Source organism: Carettochelys insculpta, chromosome 10, assembly GCF_033958435.1.
Source record: "Carettochelys insculpta isolate YL-2023 chromosome 10, ASM3395843v1, whole genome shotgun sequence".
NCBI lineage: Eukaryota > Metazoa > Chordata > Testudines > Carettochelyidae > Carettochelys > Carettochelys insculpta.
Genome location: NC_134146.1, coordinates 22,001,034 through 22,020,532, shown reverse-complemented (window position 1 = coordinate 22,020,532; position 19,499 = coordinate 22,001,034). Strand labels below are relative to the sequence as shown.

The 19,499-nt window shown below is 47.3% G+C and overlaps 1 protein-coding gene across 1 annotated transcript in view; it reads left to right on the top strand.

The window, feature by feature from the left end:
- Positions 1 to 19,499, top strand: part of ATR (ATR checkpoint kinase) — a 98,404-nt gene that overhangs the window by 18,608 nt on the left and 60,297 nt on the right. The window contains exons 9-17 of the mRNA XM_075004354.1: positions 215 to 413; positions 1,019 to 1,278; positions 2,261 to 2,451; positions 2,564 to 2,664; positions 3,888 to 4,059; positions 4,818 to 4,988; positions 5,877 to 6,071; positions 7,221 to 7,406; positions 7,928 to 8,020. Of these exons, the coding sequence (XP_074860455.1) occupies positions 215 to 413; positions 1,019 to 1,278; positions 2,261 to 2,451; positions 2,564 to 2,664; positions 3,888 to 4,059; positions 4,818 to 4,988; positions 5,877 to 6,071; positions 7,221 to 7,406; positions 7,928 to 8,020 (1,568 nt within the window). The remainder of the gene's footprint in view (positions 1 to 214; positions 414 to 1,018; positions 1,279 to 2,260; positions 2,452 to 2,563; positions 2,665 to 3,887; positions 4,060 to 4,817; positions 4,989 to 5,876; positions 6,072 to 7,220; positions 7,407 to 7,927; positions 8,021 to 19,499) is intronic.

Genomic DNA, 19,499 nt, shown 5'->3' with positions numbered 1-19,499 from the left:
GAGAACTCTGAGTGGCTATAAACCAACATACCTTATGGGACCACGGAAAACTTGGCCACATCCATGATAAGTGGTCATCTGGCTAACTAAAATAATGCTGGATTACAGAGTTTGCTAGATGAAAGTGTTCTGGATTAGAGAGGTTCAACCTGTATTATTCAAAGCCTTTTGTAATGTTCGGGTTTTTTTTTTTTTTCCTGTCTCTCCCCCTCAGCACCTCAAACTCAGTCGCACTGTGTATTCCTTCTGTCTCTGTTCCCAAAAAACATCTGTTTGGATTGGAGAAAATGTGTTTACCACTGTGCACTACAGAGTCCCCATGAAGTCATCCGAGCTAGTTGCGTTAAAGGATTCCCCATCCTCCTGCACCACATGAGTGTGACATCATACAGCATAATTCCCAAAGCTCTCTTGTATGTATTAGTGCTGCTTTCACTTTTCTGATTTCATGGTTGAAAAAGAAAGTGAGTATAGAAGTTAATGTTGATGGATTGTTACTTTATTATTTATTGATAACATGTCCAGATTGTGCTAGAAGGACTCTCAGAATATATGAAAAACACGTTTCTGGCCTTTAGATCTTAGTCTAGATAAACAAAAGCAAAGGTGGGAAGGGATTTATTGTGCCACAAAATGTGAATAAGTTATGATAGTGCCTCAGAGCTTTTTATACTGCACTATTCTGCTTTCTTTCATGCCCCACCATACCTTCCTTAACCTATGTTTTGCCCAATTTTACGTGTACAGCCTGCCAATGTCTATGTTAGTTACGCCAGATTAAAGATACCTTCTTTCTCCATGTGCGTTCTATCTTGTCCACTCATCTCGTAGATTTAGCACAGAATTTGAGGCAGTGACAACAAAAAAAAAAAAACCAAAAACCCCAATTTGCCATTTTAGAGAGCAGCTATTTATATAAACACTTTAGCATGTTAAATATATGGAAATATTTGTTGCATGTATTGCATATAAAATTCAAGTGATATGCTGAAGATTTTTCTTTCTTCTTTCATTACAGAGACCAAATCAATGATGTATCTGAATTAGTCAAGAAGGCTTGTGCCAGTATTTCTGGAAAATTAGCTTGCTATATTGCTGGGACATTTAATTTAGGTCCTCACTTATCAGAACCTGACATTGAGCATGTAACTTATGATATTTTATGTGGCAGCCTCACTGTGATCTCTTCTCATGAAAATACACGTTCAGTGAAAGCCTCCATTTTCAAGCCATTTTTCAGTCTTCTTGAAAGCAAAATACCTAGTTCAGTAAAGCTAGGTATAGTGACTTTATTTTTATTTAGACTTTCTGGTCTTGTGTGGTATACTGAAATTACTTGTACTATAATTTTTTGCTACTCGACTTCTGTGTTGTATTCCTTCCTTCTGTTAGCCTGGAATTTGTACAATAGGTAAGAAGAATGTTTGCTCATGGTCTGACAACACATCTCGTGTTAGTAAGTCTAACCTGTGATACCTTACCGCAGAGTGCCTTCAACTCCTGAAGAAGTCAATGAGAATTTTGGTTGCTTAGGATTTAGTACTAAAGGGCATCTCCTTAACTGTTAACTTGTATCTTCTGTTTAATACCTTCCACTAATTCTGTTCTTTTTTTGTCTGCCATCTCATTTTCCCAATCTTAATGTATAACCTATTTAAATTAAAAGCAAATGAATACTAGACTTCTTCTCATACAGGTCAAGTGCTTGAGTTTTGAAATGGTTGATGAATAAATACACAGCTTTCCAGAAACAAAAAAATTGTGCTCATCTTATTTTCCATTGACTTGTGTTGACAGAAGCATCAAAAAATGAATGCTTGACATATATCAGCTTCTGTTGCTCAACACACGCAATTGACATCTTAATATTTTATTACCTAACGTACAGTCAACATACACAAAATTGTTATGGTGATGCACAGTGCAGGCAAACTACAGTATCCTCTTGTGTACCCGATATTGGCTTAACAGGTGTCAGTATAGATGTGAACTTTCAAGAATGGTTAACTTAATATCAAATGTTAGTTTTAGATGCTAAATCCCAATTAAATCTAATACCTACTGCAGTTACTCATTGTGTACATATTTAATGGAAGTTTAACGTTTGATATAAATCTAAATTATAGTAATTTTGACACTTTTTAATAGCTTTGTGAAATATAGAACAGTCTGATGTTTTTGTATGTTATTTCATCATTAACTTATCTTGCATGTTTTAAAAAAATATTAAACACTTATCTAATTTTTCCTTCTGTCTTAGCATTTATAGAAAATATACCTCATCTTTGCAAACATCTGGACTTTAGAGATGATGAATCGGATGTAAAGATTCTTATTGGAGCTGTACTGAATCTAATGGAAGATCCTGACAAGGATGTAAGAGTGGCATTCAGTGACAATATTAGGAACATACTGGCATCCTTGGACTCAGAGGAAGGATTCATAAAAGAGGTGAACCCATGTTTTCTTTACTGATGTCAAGTATGCAAAACTGTTACAACAAAAACAATCTTGTTTTACTAATGAGTTAAATAGTTTGTCCATTTGAAATTTGTCTTTTCAGCTTTTTGTTTCGAGAATGAAAGAGGCCTATACGAATGCTAAAATATCAAGAAATAATGAGTTGAAGGATACGTTAATTCTAACAACAGGGGATATTGGAAGGTACCTTTTGGTTGTATGTTAAATTTTGAACACTGATATGTATTTTTGGTTTATAGTTCTGACACTTGTTGTGCAAGAGTGATTACAAGAACAATACTGTTCAGAGTTCCCATCTTCGCAGATAGATCCACCAGGCACACCCTTACATCTGTACTGAACCTTAGTATATCCTCAGGGGTTCCATGTGGAAGAGTCTTCTTCGTAGGTCCAGTTGTGTAGGATTGGGGCTCAAGTGACAGTATTTTTTTTTTTTTGTTAGAAAAAGATATCATAATGAGGTTTGGAAGGATTAGATTTTTATTGATAAACAGTTATTTCACTGTCCATACACAAACAACAAATATTTCTATCTGTGATTATTGAAATTTATAGATGGGTATAGTTTTAAAAAAAACTGCTTGAGAACTCTAGCTTGATTTAAGGATATGTATTTTTGTAAGTTCTGAGATGTAATATTGATAGTTTGTGTTTTAAAGGTTAAGTATTTTGGTTTTCAAATCTCATCATTTGCTATTACTAAATAATGGTGTGACACTCATAATTTCTTAAAATTGAAAATTTAAATTGATAAACTAGAAAATGCTTAAAGATAAAGATATTATCCTTCAAAATTAATTTAGAAGTTGAATTCTGCCAACCGTAATTATAATTAATGACTCATTGAAAGAGTAAGGCTACATCTACACTACAGTGATCCTTCAAAAGAAGTTCTTCGCGAAGATCACTTCCGAAAAAACTTCTTTTGAAAGAGTACATCTATACGCAAAAAAGCAGATAGAGTGCGTCTACACAGCTCCTGCTCTTTTCCAAATAACAAGCCAGGAATCAAAAAATCTGGTGCCATGAGGACTGCTTTTTCAAAAAAAGGGTCTCCAGGGTGCCTACACATGTTTTTTTCGAACGAATATTTTAGAAAAAGGCACTCTTCCTCATCTGGGTTAGGAAGAAGGTCAAAGAAAAAATGCTACGTTATTCCTATTTAATATCAAAAGAGCGCATCTTGTGTGTCGACGCTCTGGGATTTATAGTAAATGAGAGAGTACTATATGTTCATATGTGTTGAAATCTTTTCCCCACCATCCATTTTGTGTGCGTTAGGAAGATACATGGAAGGAGTAAGAGATTGGGTTTTTCAAGGTAACCTGCATATGTTGAAGTAACGTCATTTGTGTTACTAGCTTCTCATGCTAACAGTATATTTTTTTCTCCTCACTTTTTGAAAGGGCAGCGAAAGGTGATTTGGTGCCATTTGCACTTCTGCATTTGTTGCATTGTTTGTTGTCAAAGTCAGCATCCGTGGCTGGAGCAGCATATACAGAGATTAGAGCACTGGCTGCAGCTAAGTCTCTAAAACTACAAGCCCTTTTCAGTCAGTACAAGAAGCCTATTTGTCAGGTGAGGAAAATGAGTATTATTTTTTGCGAACCCACACTATAGTGCTAGGTAGCAAAGGAAATCATTGCCTCATATATTAATTTGTATGGCGTCATTTTCCCCCTTCATTTTTAATAGTGGTGCTGAAAGTAAAATTTACATAATGATTTTGTTGCATGGAGGGTACAAACAGGAAGAGTCCTATTTGACATGATACTTTTCTGAAAGAAATTAAACTTTTCAAGGAAGACTTTGACTCTTGGATTTGGGATTCAGTTTGTGACACCAGCAGTGCCATTCTGTTTCCCTCTTATGTCTCACCTCCCTAAGTGCTGAAATAGTAGAATCACACAATCTTTTATGTTATATGGCACACTTTCTATTGGGATCTGTTCTTAAAATTGGTACTACATTTGATTTTTAAGTTATAGACCTAATGTGGCAGTAATTTTTTTCCAGAGGTATTTAAAAAGCTATGTTCTTCTTTGGTTTTTAAATATTCACAGAAGGTAGTAATATAACATCAATTTCTAGTTAAATGAAGTGCTGCCACTAAGATTCTCAATGTAAAACTTTAAACTGCAATCTGAATATTATCATATGATCCATGGTTTTCAGTGTGGAGCATCCTTAATTTAGTGTACATAGAAAAAATGTGGACAGAAAGAAAAGGAAGCTATAACTTTTCCCCCTCAGATTAAATGTTTGGCTGGATATCAGTGAGGATTTTATGTCCTGGAGTTGAGAAACCAAATTGAACATTACCTTTTAATGCTTAGTTTCTAGTGGAATCCCTGCATTCCAGCCAGATGGCAGTATTATCTAACACTCCATGCCAGAGTAATGAGATACAAAAACAAGAAGCGGCTCATCAGAGAGAGATGGCCTTGGACACCTTATCTGAAATTGCCAATGTATTTGATTTCCCAGACCTCAATCGCTTTCTGTCTGTGAGTTGATAGTTCTTTTTTTACTTCTGAGCTTGGTGTGGTTTTTTTTTTTTTTTTAAATTGTAGTTGGCTCTCTTTCTGTGAACATTAAATCCAGAAGCTGAGGCATATTGATCTGTAGTGGTGGCTCAGAGTATGAGGGGAGGCACACTGCTCAAGTATTAAATGAGTACTGGTTCACTCAGCGTATTTATTAGCTTCTGCAGCAGATGAAATGTTCAGTCATAAGCCTCTATTTTGAGGTAGTTTTATGAGCCCTCATTCATACTACTACTTTGCTCCTCTCTAAGTATTCTTCTGTTCTTTGTTTGAAACAGAAATTAACAGGATGCTCAAGTTAGATGACATCTTCATTTGTTGCCTCTTGCCCCAATATAAACAATGTTTATTTTCTTTAGAGTCAAAGGGCTTCGGATGTGAAATATAGGTTCCTTGTTTGTATTGTTGGTGTCCTGTTTGAAAAGTATTACTTCAATACAAACTAGGAATATAGCCAAAGTTTTCACACAAGTTCAAACTTTTTTTGATCAGCATGTGGCTTGATGATAGTGGGGAAATATGCAACTATTGAACAGGACAAAGTGTTTTAGCTGTTTTGTTTTGTTTTTTGTTTGTTTTCACTGCAGATTTCCTTTTATTAGACAAAACTATACAATCACTTGCCATTTGTGTGCATTCATGTCTCCTGTCATTGCAGCCCTATGTAATTACTTTTTCCATTAGCCTTTCCATGACTAAGAAAGATTTACCTCCCTAGTATCCTTGTTGATTCATTTTCAATAAACCAATCTTAACTCAAGATGCTAGCTGTACTGGTATATTTTCATATTGGTGTAACAATATTAAATGCAGATTTTTTCCCTAAGTTCTGTATTTTTTATTGGTCAGCGAACCCTGCAAGTTTTACTGCCCGACCTCGCTGCCAAAGCCAGTCCTGCAGCATCTGCACTTATTCGAACCATAGCAAAACAGCTGAATGTAAACCGAAGAGAAATCCTAATCAACAACTTCAAATACATCTTCTCCCACTTGGTCTGTTCCTGTACTAAGGATGAGCTGGAGCGAGCACTTCACTACCTCAAGGTAACTTGAGCATTTGCCAAATTATTACGAGCAATAATAGATGACAAGCTGGTGTGGCCAGTGGATTTACTGCCATTGTGTCCTCATGGATCTTTGGTTCATTGATGATAACCCGGGGGGGTGGGGGGAAGAGAGAGAGGGAGTGTGTGTGTGTTCAGTGATGTGGGACCAATGATTGCAGCAGAGGTCCCCCAAAGACCATGGGCCAGGTAAGGATCAAAGGCACCCAACCAAGATTTATTGCCAAGCAAGGTACAAATAACAGTTGACAAGTATAGCATGCTGTACCAATACCTTGTGTATATGTACCTGCCGCAGGGGACTGGCAAACACAGTGGGAATTCCACTTCCCTCCTTGGTCAGACAAGGATGGTCCCTCGCAAGATACCACGTTTTATATAGGTACAAACAAAGCACACCTCACTGCTGACGTATCAGGTTGTCACCCTGTGATGTTATCAGGTGATCTCCCATCACCCTGTACTTCATGTTTTAGTTAGATCGTATCTTATCCATCATGCTGTCATTTTAGTCTCTTTCCTGAACTTAGTTCTGTATGTGTGAGGAGTAAGTACCAAGGTCTTTTTTAATGAGCTGCTGGTACCTTATGATTTCAACTTGTACCAATTATTGTCTGCACCTGGGCCAATTACCAATTAATGTTCTGTACTTTCAGCCCTATTTGTGCCAAGTTCTATTAGCAGAGGCCTGCCTCTTGCTTACAGGTTACCTTTGCTTTGAGACATGTTTTTGTCCATTTTTGCTAGGCCTTAGGTCTCAAATCAGGCCTGTGCTGCATGGGCTTAGGCCTTCATCTTACTACAGCTGGTGATCTTTTTTTTCCTCTTTAAGCACAATATATTAAAGATATGAGAACTTTATAATGCTATTTTTAATTTTTTTTGTACATAGAGAATAGTTTTTGTCAGCTTATAGTCAGTCCCTTATGGGTTGTAAACCAATGTGTTCAGAGCTGGCAGCTGAATTTGGCAGCTCTGTCTTGTGTCTGTGTGTGTGGGGGGGGGTGTTCCCCCCCCCCCTTAGAACTCTTGGACTCCAAAATACTTTCCATACACAATCTACCGTGCATTATACATTTTGAGTGTAATAAAAATTTGTTTTTTCTCTGCCATCTGGATTGATTTACAGAATGAAACAGAAATAGAATTGGGCAGCTTGCTGAGACAAGACTACCAGGGATTGCATAATGAATTATTGCTACGAATAGGAGAGCACTATCAGCAGGTCTTCAGTGGTTTGTCAATTTTAGCTTCATTTGCCTCAAATGATGATCTTTATCAGGGACCCAGAGACATAACATCACCTGAACTAATGGTAAGGAAGAATAAATTACATATCTTTTTAATTTAGTTAATTTAATTCAATTAATCCCTTTTCATTTCTGAGGGAGGAGAAGGGCAATTTAGCACATTTTGAACCCCTGTAATCTACAATAATTAGAATTTATTTAATGTGGAGACAAAACACACAACTGTTGAAGATACTTCCATATAATTGAAATAATGAAATGGCATCTGTGCAGCTAGTGATATATCTATAAGTGCTTTTCTCAAAGTAAATTTATATATTTCTTTTAGGGGATTTTGGTTTGTCCTTTGGGTTGTGGGTTAAGTCATCTCCATATGTTCTCTTTTTATTTTACCGCAAACGTGCTTACAGTTTAATGCCTTTCCATTCACTTCGGACGTTCAGGCCAAATGTGAAGCTGACATGCTTTTCAAAAGTTATTAATGTTCTGTAAAACTTATTTAAACCAGAAAATATAATGGATAAATTGTCAGTTTAATCTCTAAATATTTCAGAATGTCTTAAAGGTTTATTTTTAAAATTTTTAGGCTGATTATCTACAACCTAAATTGCTGGGTATCCTGGCTTTCTTTAACATGCAGTTACTGAGCTCCAGTGTTGGCATTGAAGATAAGAAAATGGTGAGTGAACATCAGTTTCAACCGTAAAACAAGGACAGGTGCACAGTGTTTTCAGGGAATATGATGACCAACAAATTAGGCTGCCTTGCAATGATTAAGCTGATCCTTTGAAATTGTTGGTAAGATCAACATTTCAAAATTCTGTAATTCTGAGCTGTATCAGGGTTGAGTCACCACTGTGGTGTCTCTTGCTGGTCACACTGGGAGTTAGCTTTAACCCTCAGCAGGGCAGTCGGTGTCTTACTAGTTGTTGCTCTGCTCTCTGATGTCTCCCCGTCTGGTCTGGGCCTGTATTGCGCCCTGGACAGCGGTATCCACTTCAGGACAGTGCTCTCTAGCAGTGCCCACAACTTGGACTCTCACTGGGTATCAGCAGCCGAGTTCTATTCCCTCACCTTGGAGACAAGCCACACACTATAAAGGTCATGCTTTGTGATGGCTAGATGTGGTGCAAGGTAGAAGGGGTGACCAAGGCCTGAGCACTTTTCTGGGTCTTGAGGCAGGGACCTGATGGTGGCAGCGTTGGCCTACCTTTCTTCACTCCCTTTACTGCACGCTCCCCCAGGCCACTTTCCTGTGACCCTTGCATATTCATGGCCCTTGTGTCAAGGCCTATAGCCTGGCAGGTGTCAGGCTGGGGCTCTTATGCAGCTCCTTAGGGCCTGCCCAACAATGCTTTGTCTAAGGTGCTTCTCTTTCTCAGAGAGCTCGTCCTCCATCCTTGCTGGTCAGGACCGAACTGCTCACTGTTTTGCTGAGCAGCTTTTTGTAAACAGGAAGGCACTTTCTGATTTGCTCCTTATGAGCCTTTCCCTGACTGGAGGAGATTTGTGCAGGCCCTCTCCAGCCTACTCTTAACCATTCCCTTGCCAGAATGGGGCAAGTGCCCTGCTGTCTGAAGAAATATCTTTTAGCCTCTTTGGCAGATGAGTGGTGCTGACGGTTTCAGCAGAAAGCTGCTTCCAGTTGAAAATAAAAAAAAAAAAATCTTTATTCTGCTAAATATAAAGGTTACATTTGCACTTCTTTCCTGTCTTTTTGATAGTGCAGAGTTTTTGTTGAGATACTCTGATCTTTTTACGTTATGCAGTAAACACCAGTCTGGAATGCATTAACAGGAGTGTTATAAGCAAGGCACAAGAAGTAATTCTGATCTACTCTGCGCTGATTAGGCCTCAACTGGAGAACTGTTTGTAATTCTAAGCATCATGTTTTAGGAAAGATGTGGAGAAATTGGAGAGGGTCCACAGAAGAGCAACAAAAATGGGTAGAGGCCTAGAAAACATGACCTCTGAGGGAAGACTTAGAAGAAGAGGGGTTGTTTAGTTTGGAAGACAGGAAGGGGACATGGTAACATCTTTCAATACCTAAAAGGGTGTTAACAAGGAGGAGGAGGAAGAATTATTCCCCTTAACATCTGATGATAGGACACAAAGCAATGGGCTTAAATTGCAGCATGAGTGGTTTAGGTTGGATGTCGGTAAAAACTTTGCAGCTCTCAGAGTAGTTAAATACTGGAGTAAATTTTGCTTACTGAAGTTATGGAATCCATTATTGAAGATATTTAAGAGACAAACACCTGCCGGGTATGATCTGGATGGAGCTTGGTCCTGCTGTGAATAACCTCTCAATGTCCCTTCCAGTTCTAGTAGTCTCTCCTTGCCTGATTTTGCCCTGTAGGTGATGAAAACGCTCCTTCTGCTTTATCTGCATTACCTTCTCTTCTTCTCCCTCGCAGTTGTTTTGAGAAGTCTTTCCTCTTGATTTCACATCTTGCTTCCAGGCTAATGAGACTCAAATCTTCCTTTTGATGTGTCCACCTTTGGGCTCACGTTTCTTCCTAGATGCTCTGCTGCTCTCTCAAATGTAGCAAGTCTAAGACATCTGCTAAGCTTTGCAACTATAACTTCTTTTTCCATCTTCACTGGGGCCATTGGTAACTCCACTATTTTCCTAGTCATTCAAGCTCACTAATTCAGTTCCACACGGTTGGTTTGTTATTCATTTTTTTTTCTAGTCTCTTCGTAAATGTTATTACTCTTACTATGCAATTTCTAATACCTGCCTCCTCATCTATCCCATTGTTGATTCATGACAGGGTTATTTTGTGGGCAGGGGGATGGTCACGGGAGTGCAGTAGCAATCACTTTCTATGGCCTTACTGACTCTTCCTTCATTCTGTCAAACGCTGATTCTAAACAAAGTAACCTTGTTTTTGTTGTCACCCCTCACGCCCCTTTTTTGGCTCCCTGACTATTGGAGCATCAAGTTTAAACTTTATTCTCAATATCTAAGTGCTGCATAAATCTGCCCCTGGTTACATCTCAGCCTGTGTTTTCCCTGATCTCCTGTCCTACTTTGTGGCTCTATTCCAGTGAATCTTTCCATTCTCATCTTTTATGGCCCTTTTTGTCTGGAATAACCTCTTTGTGGAAAACCTCTTCAACCTCTGCCTTTTAAAATCAATATATTATAATCTTCTCCTTATATCTAGTGTTTGTTTACCTCTGAAGTTACTTGCATATCCTTCCTTATCCTAACTTATTCTCAGATTTCTTCTTTCATGCTTCATACATATTTAACATTCTTTGTTTATTGTAATCCTCATCCTTCCCTTCCCTTTTTATTTGTCATTTCTCTCTCTCTCTCTCCTCCCTTGAAGAGCTTGCATTTTAAAGTAATCATATTTTTAAATTGTGTAATGTGCCATGCATATTAAGCACATTAGATAAGTAGTAAACAATACTCCAGCATGAAGACTTCTAGAAAGGAGTGAGTAAACTTTGGGGAGTCTGGAAGATTCTTTCCCTGCTTCTTAAAATGTGAAGGGAAAGTTTATTATCTTTCCGAGTAGAAAATTTTTATGCAAATGGTATTTGTTACATGTGTATATATACAAGGTAATGTTTAATGGAAAGATAATGTGGATTTTGTGAAATGTAAATAGTACGTATTCTATTTATACTATTTAACTTAACAACCATGTCTGAAGATTGAAGCTTTAAAAGAAAAGAGTCAAATGAATATTTACTTGAGGATTTTTATTTCCGTTCTTTTGTAAGAGAAGCTTGCTAATTTTCTGGTTATTGTTTTCCAAAGTCTACATAAAGAATGACTATGAATTCTCTAATGGTAAAAGTATATGGCTCTTATTCTGACTGTTGCAAACTATTTTTATTTTGAGAAGAGAATTAGTTGTGATGTTCTTGTAATGGCATGGTTACAGAATCATTATGGGCTTTCAGAAAACATTATAGCTGTGCCTACGTGTGCCAAATGTCGAAATATGTGGCCCTCTTTCAAGAGAACGGGAGGAGCGTCTGCATGTGCAACACCTCCTTTCAAAAGAAAATCGGAAGAACAGGGTGCAGACGTTGAACTCCAAACCCCGATCCTCTATCAGGAAGATCGTCCCCTTTCGAAAAACTAAAGTGAAAGAGTACACAGGTAGATGCTCCACATCCCACTCTTTTGAAAGCGGTGTCTGCCATGGTGCTGGTCAGTTGGAGTGCGGGGGTGCTTCAGCTGGCAGCAGCAGGGCTCTGTGATCCTTAAAGCACCACGCATGCAGGAGCCCTGTGAGAGGAAGCTGAGAGCATGCTAGGAGCAGCCCCAGCACGAGCTTCAGCTGCACGCTCTGTGTGAAGCCTGGGAGGAGCAGCAGGCCACGATGGCCAGTACACAGCCCCCATGGGAGCCCCAGGGACCCCCCAGCCCTCTCAGGTCTCCCAGGGTTCTGGGGCTGGGGGGAAGGGAAAAAAAGGGCCCCCTACTGGGTGGAGCAGGAGCTGAGGGACCTCCTGGGCCTCTGGAAAGAGGAGGAGGTCCTCCTTGAAATGTGTGTTTAAGCATTCGCCCACCTGGCCCAGGACCTCTTGATGAGGGGCCACCCGGAACGTATAGCAGAGCAAGTATGCTCCAAAGTAAAGGAACTTCGCCAGGGCTATGGGATCACTCTGAGGCAGCCCAGCTGCCTGCCCCTAATACAGGGAGCTCTGGGGCATCCTGGGGCCCTGGGACAGCTCCCCACCCCCAGCGGTCCTTGATTATGTCAGCGGATGAGCTGCAGCCTGGACTGAGGACCCAAGAGGGCGAGGGCACCACCAAGTAGTCAAGTAAGGAGGGGGACCTGATCATCTACATCCCCTCCCACTTGTCCAGCTGGGCAACTGGGAGCTGGGCATCCCCGGACATCACTGAGGGACCCTCAGGTATGTACAGAGTGGGGCACACATCCACTCCGTTGGGGTGGGGGTGCGATGCACTGGCTAGCTGGCCGCACACAGGACCAGTGGTCTCAGGTTGTGCACACTGTGGCACGCAGTGGTACGTGGCAACCCATGGTAGCCCGCCAGCTGATTGGGGCTGGACAGCTCCCGGGGACCATACACCACAGGCTGGGAAGGCTCGTTCGTCTGAGAAGCCCCCCAGCCGCCGCATTATCAGATGGGATGCCCAGCCTGTGGGGTGGGGAGATGGGGCGGCCCAAGGCCAGACTCCCCCAGGCCGTAGTATGTTACCGACACGCTGTCGCTCTCTCCATACAGCTGCTCCATCTGTGGGCTGGGAAAGCCCAGCACCATCCCTGCTCCCTGAGAGCCCCCTAGTGGATTTTGAGGGCCGCCAGGCCCCACCGTGCGCCATCGGAGCCGCAGCTGGAGAACTCCCCGCCAGGCAGAGGATGACCCAGCCAGCCGCCAGGCCAAGGTGGCTTAGCGGCACCTGTGGCTTGCAGAGGCTGACCTGAACTGGCAGAGAGTGGCATGGGAGAGGCTGCTGACCATCCTGGCGGGCAGCGGCACAGTGTGCCAGGACCATGTGCCCAGTGTTTCCCACCTCCTGGCCCTCCTGGCTGCCCCCACGCCAGGCCTGCTCCTGTACCCCCTGCCAAGCCCCCTCCCTCGCCTTACCTGCCAGTGCTCCTCACTCCCTCCCCGCCCCACTGGGGACCCAGCACCCAGGGAAGCAGGGGATTCTGGGGGGTGATGGGGCTTACAGCCCACCACGTTGGCCCTGGAATGAGCTCCCCTCTGCCCCTCCAGGTTAGATGCCCCTCCACCCCACTCCGCATCATCTGTCCTCCCCACCTATACATAGCTGCACATACTGTTCAGTTGTGCATAAATGTTTATTTTCCATATGCCCTCTCGTGCTGTGCTCCTTGGCGAGGGAGGGTGGGTGGCGGGTGTGGTGTTGGTGGGGGCCGTGTTGGGGGGGGTGGTTGTGGTGGTGGGGATGGCAGGTGGTGGAAGTGCGTAGGGGTGGGTGCAGGTCACAGGCAGCCATCCATAAAGGCCTGCCTGAGGACCTCCCTAATGTGGAGGCCATCCTGGTGGGCCTGGAGTATGGGGGTGGCACCTGGCTGCTCATAGCCAGCGCCGGCCGCATTGCCCCCTCTTGCACACAGACATTCCCCTTGCCCTCCCCAATATTGTTGAGGATGCAACAGGCGCCTGTCACCTGGGGCACATTGAGGACTCTGACCTCCACCGCCCGTTAAGGTGCCCAAAGGCCCACTCCACAACCTTGCAGGCGTGGTTGAGGTGCTGGTTGAACGTCTCCTTGGTGTGGTGTAGGTGTCCCATGTATGGCCACAGGATCCACAGCTGGAGGGGTAGGCCGCGTCCGCCACCATGCAGAGTGGCGTGTTGACTCCCCCCACAACGGGATCTCCCACTGGCAGATGAATGTGCTGGCCCCCATGCGTCGTCAGAGCCCAGTGTTCTGGAAGACCTGGGTGTCGTGGCCGTGGCCGGCCCAGCCCATGTAGATGTCCGTGAAACAGCCCCTAGCATTCATTAGGGTTTGAAGGACCACCGAATGGTAGCCCTTTCTGTTGACATGCTGGATGGTGCTGTGTGCCGGGACGCGGATGGGGATGTGCATGCCATCCAGTGTGCTGAAGCACTTTGGGAAGCCCAGGTACTTGCAGCCTGTGGTGGTGGCATCTGGATCCCCCAGGCGGATGATCCCGTGCAGCAGCATTGCGTTGATGGCTCTGACGACCTGAATGGGGGGAGAGGGGAACGTGTTCCTATGAGGGCGTGGTGGGCCTGCTGCCTGCCCCCTGCAGCCAGGGCTTCCCTTCGCCCCAGCCCCACCACCCGCCCATGGGGGGGCGTATGACCCAGGCCTGCCTTACCTCTATCAGAACAGCTCTGACAGTGGCCTTGCCCACCCTGAACTGGTGTTCCGTGGAGCAGTAGGAGTCCGGAGTGATCAGTTTCCAGATGGCGATTACAACCTGCTTCTCCAGGGTGAGTTGGCCACATGCACGTGTTCTGGTGCTGGAGTGTGGGGTCGAGCAGTGGCAGATCTCATCAGAGGTCTACCTCAACATGCGGAAGTTCCACGACCACCTCTTGTCATTCCACTCCCTCAGCACCAGGTGCTCCCACCAGTCGGTGCTGCTGGAGTGGGTCCAGAGGCACTGGGGGGGATGGGACCCAGCAGTGCCCTGGGATGGGGGGTCTCATGGCCCAAGGGAGACTACTCAGCCACTTGAGTAAATGAAGGGCATCTGTGGCAACACTGCAGAGCACTGCAAGAACGGTCTCCATAAGACAGTGTCCTCAGCAAGAAGCAGCTGCTGGGACTCCATTCCGGGCCACAGGTGAGCTCTGTCGGGCTGGAATCAGCTAGGCAGCACTCAGCTTGTGCAAGGTGGTGGGGTGGAGGGAGGAGTCCTTTAAGGGAGTGACTGACTGTGGCCCCGGAAGGGCTTGTCAGCCATGGGACCCCGTCTGTGGCGTTTTCTGCCTCCCTTTTGAAGGAGACCTTGCAGCTGTGTGGATGCTCCCTTTCGAAAGACTGCAGCAGCCCTTCAAAACGGTGGATCGTCACGGTAGTCTGCTATTAGTGTGCAGTCATTCCCTTTCAACAGCCGCTATTTCGACCTCCCCATGTGAATTTTCACCCTTTTGACGGAGTGCTCACGTGTAGACCCAACTTTTATGTGACTATTTCCCTTTATTAAATTACTGAGAATTCATTCAAGTACTAAACTGGAGGATGGGAGGTTTTGAAACATCTATAGAAGTTCTCGTCTGGTGTCCTGTGGTGGGTGGTGCCCCCCAGAATCCTCACCCAGAATCCTCCCCAGACCATGATTTTGTTTGCCAACAGAGTCCTTCCCTGTTTGTGGCGCACAGGAAATTCTCTAAATAAAACAGAATAAAATATTTTTTTCTTTACCTCATCTCAGGGTGGGAGAATCAGAATAAAAGAGACAAAGGCGTAATCAGTCTTTTTGTCACTTCTTTAAGGATATATGCAGATATAACGTCTTTAATTAGGGTTAGAGTCTGCCTCCAGCCCCTCCTTTTGTGTCAGTCCCACTTTAAACTTGGTCAGTGAAATCTCAGAGTCACAAGATCCAGTGACTCTTTTCCTTATTTTTGATCTAATCTTATCACTTGCAGTCTTTGGCTACTTCTACACGTGAACGCTACATCGAAATAAGCTATTTCGATGAATGACGTCTACACGTCCTCCAGGGCTGGTGCCGTTGATGTTCAACGTCGAAGCTGGGCAGCACCACATCGAAGTAGGCGCTGCAGGGGAACGTCTACACGCCAAAGTAGCACACATCGAAATAAGGATGCCAGGAACAGCTGCAGACAGGGTCACAGGGCAGACTAACGCTTCCGGGGGAACAGCTAGCCGCTCCCTTAAAGGGCCCCTCCCAGACACACTCAGCCTGCACAGCATGCGGTCTGCAGAGCCATAGGCACGCACACCTCGGGCGACGCAGTCATGGACCCCCAGCAGCAGCAGCAACCAGACGTCCACCCAGCCGCTCCTGCAGGAGCAGTGCTCGCTCTGCTTGATGCCATGCAGGAGGCAGCTGATCACATCCTAGCCACAGAGGAGGAGCTGCCCACAGGGGAGGAGGAAGCAACCCCAAACACTGCAGCCCCTACCGCCCGCCCCCCGGCCGCACATGCCGCCGGCTGTGGAGCTACCCCATGAGCACCGACTGGTGGGAGTGGCTGGTGCTCGGAGAGTGGGATGACGACCGCTGGCTCCAGAACTTTCGCATGAGCTGGCAGACATTTCTGGAGCTATGCCAGTGGCTCACCCCCGCACTGAGGCACCAGGACACCTTCATGCGGCGTGCCCTCAGCGTCAAGAAATGGGTCGGCATCGCTGTCTGGAAGCTGGCTACTCCAGACAGCTACCGATCCATGGGCCAGCAGTTTGGCGTCAGCAAGGCCACCGTCGGGGCTGTCCTCATAGAGGTAAGAGGACCCACGGGGGGAGGGGGAGGGGGAGGCAGCCCTGGCAGGGGAGGGGAGGGGAGCCCTGGCAGAGGAGGGCCACACACACGCTGCACACCCCTCATTGGTGGTCTCCTATGTGCTTCCCCTGCAGGTCGTCCGCACCATCAACGCCCTGCTCCTCCACAGGCTCGTGTGGCTTGGGGACCCGGATGCCACCATCGCGGGGTTTGCCACCCTGGGCTTCCCCAGTTGCTTCGAGGCTCTGGATGAGACCCCACATCCCCATCCGTGCCCCGGAGCACAGTGGAGGATGCTACTTAAACAGGAAGGGCTACCACTCAGTGGTCCTCCAGGCCTAGGTGGACAGCCGGGACCGCTTCCTGGACATATATGTGGGCTGGCCTGGCAGCACCCACGACACCCGGGTATTCCGGAATTCAGGCCTGTGCTGCCAGGTGGAGGTGGGGACCTTCATCCCCCAGCAGCAGATCCCTGTGGGGGACACCACCATGCCCCTCTGCGTCATCGCAGACGCGGCATACCCTCTCCGGCCCTGGCTCATGCACCCTTACACGGGCCACCTGTCAGCCAGCCAGGAGCGCTTCAACATGCGCCTGAACCACGCGCGCCAGGTGGTGGAGCGCACATTTGGCTGCCTCAAAGGGCGCTGGAGGTGTGTCTTCACCCACCTTGATGCAGGCCCCACCAACATCCCCCAGATTGTGGGCGCGTGCAGCGCCCTCCACAACCTCGTCGAGAGCAAGAGGGAGGCATTTGTTCAGGGCTGGGCTGTGGAGACTGGCAGGGCCTATGTGCAGCCACCCACTGCCCCCAGTCGCCAGGTGGACCCTGAAGGGACCCAGGTCCGGGAGGCCCTGCGGGCCCAGTTCGATGAGGCCGCAGGGTGAACGCTGGCAGGCCCCCCACTGCACCCCCCCCCCATCCTCTACAACACTCACTGACCCTACGCCCACACCACAGAGCACCCAAGAGCACACCCCCCACACTTTTCTTGCAAATAAAAACAGACATTTGTTCGTCAAACCAGAATATATGTTGAACTCTTATTATTATCATAACTAACTATTTACAAGCAAAATAAATATTTTATATATATATATATATATATATATATATATATATATATATATATATAATAAATAAGATAAGATGAAAATAAAAAAAGGGGAAGACAAGGAAGGGGAGAACTATTTACATGGGGGGGCAGGTATCAGCATAACAACAGGGGTCTAATACAAACTATTTACAAAAGATGATAACTGAAGGAGATATATACAAAGCGGGGGGGGGCCACGTCTTGGGCCCCACACCCCCTAATGTCCAGCGTTGGGGGTGGGCGGCCGTGACCTGCGCCTCGGCCTCAGCGCTGGCTGGGGCTGGCTGGGGGCAAGGCAGACTGGTAGATATGGTCGGCGGGTGTCAGCTGGCCCCAGGTTCCCCTCGGTGGCACGGCCCTCGGTGGCAGATGGCGGTACGACGGCGGGTGGAGCGGCGGGTGGAGCAGGCAGGGCGGGCAGAGTGGCGGCCAGCGCGGCATGGGGGGGCCAGGTAGTCCGCGATGTGCTCGAAGGTGCGCATAAAGGCCCCCCATGCCTCCTGGCGCCAGGTCAGTGCCTGCTCCTGTAGTTGGAGGTGCCGCTCGTCCACCCACAGGCGCTGCTTGGAGACCTCCAGCTACCGACGGAGGATCGCCAGCAGCTGGGGGTCCATCGCCGTCCGTGGGTGGTGCTGGCTCTGCCGTCGTCCCCGACCTGGGGCCGGTTGGTGCTCTGCCGAGGGGCTGGCCTGGAGTGATGGCCCCGGTGGGCTCTCTGGGACCACTGACACCTCGCTGGCGCTCTCCAGTCCTTCCGATGGTGCAGCTGCAGAACACGGGGGGAAGAAGAGTGGAGACAGCCATTAGTGTGGGCCCCGAGCCGTGGCCCTTGTCCCCCCACCCCTCTGTTGCTGGTTCCCCATCCCCGTCCCCGAGAGATGCTGCTTCTGCTGATGGGTGTCCCACCCCCTCCCCCCTGGGGGACCCTAGGTTTCGCTCCCCCCACCCCCAGGGATGGGGCATGGCACTGTTGTGCTGGGGGGACGGGCTGATGCACTCCTGTGAGGGACATGCCACTGCTGTCCTTGGGGCCGTGGTCATCTGGGCATGTGGAGGGCCCTGGTCATGTTTGTTACCCCCGCCCATCAACCCCAGGGGTGTGCACCAGGAGAGGTACATACCTGATGGTCCGCTCCCACGGTCGGGGGACACCCGGTGGGCGGGCGCCCTGCTGGAGCTCCGTGACGGCAGGATTATTTGGAGCCCCACGTCACTGGAGGAGGACTCCCCCTCCTCCTTCTCCAGCGTCCCAGGGATGGGCTCCTGGGGGGCCCCTGGGGTGCGGGGCTTACCTCCGGGGCGGACTCTGCCTCTGGGGCCTGCTGGGGCTCATCGGCCGAGGTATCAAGAGTGGCCGGAGGGGAGGAGGTGTGCTGGGGGCCCAGGGTGGCCCTGAGCTCCCTGTAAAAGGGGCAAGTGACGGGGGCGGCCCCAGATCGTCTGGCTGCATCCTGGGCCTGGGCGTAACCCTGCCGCAGCTCCTTCACCTTACTGCTGATGTGGTCAGGAGTGCGGGCAGGGTGACCCCGGGCGGCCAGGCCCTCGGCCAGCTGAGCGAATGCATCCGCATTCCGCCTCTTGCTCCCCATTACCTGGAGCACCACCTCCTCACTCCAGAGCCCCAGCAGGTCCCGAAGCTCGGCCTCTGTCCAGGAGGGGGCCCCGCTGCTGTTCCCCAGCCTGGCTGCCAGGCTGGGCGCCCTGGCTCCCCTTGGGGGGTGCCCTGGGGGCTCTTGGGGGGCTGGCGGGCGGCCATTGCAGCGGCGGGGGGGTTTCTGTGGCTGCAGAGGGGCGTGCAGGCTGGCCGTGTGGCTGGGCTGCCGCCTGCACGCGCTCTCAGCTTCCTGCACAGGAAGGCAGGGGGCGGGGACCTTTAAGGGGCCGCTGCACACGGCAACCATCGAGCTCAGGGGCTGGAGAGAGCGTCTCTCAACCCCTCAGCTGATGGCCGCCATGGCGGACCCCGCTATTTCGATGTTGCGGGACGCGCAACGGCTACACGTTCCCTACTTCGACGTTCAATGTCGAAGTAGGGCGCTATTCCCATCTCCTGATGGGGATAGCGACTTTGACGTCTTGCCGCCTTACGTCAATGTCAACTTCGAAATAGCGCCCGCCACGTGTAGCTGTGACGGGCGCT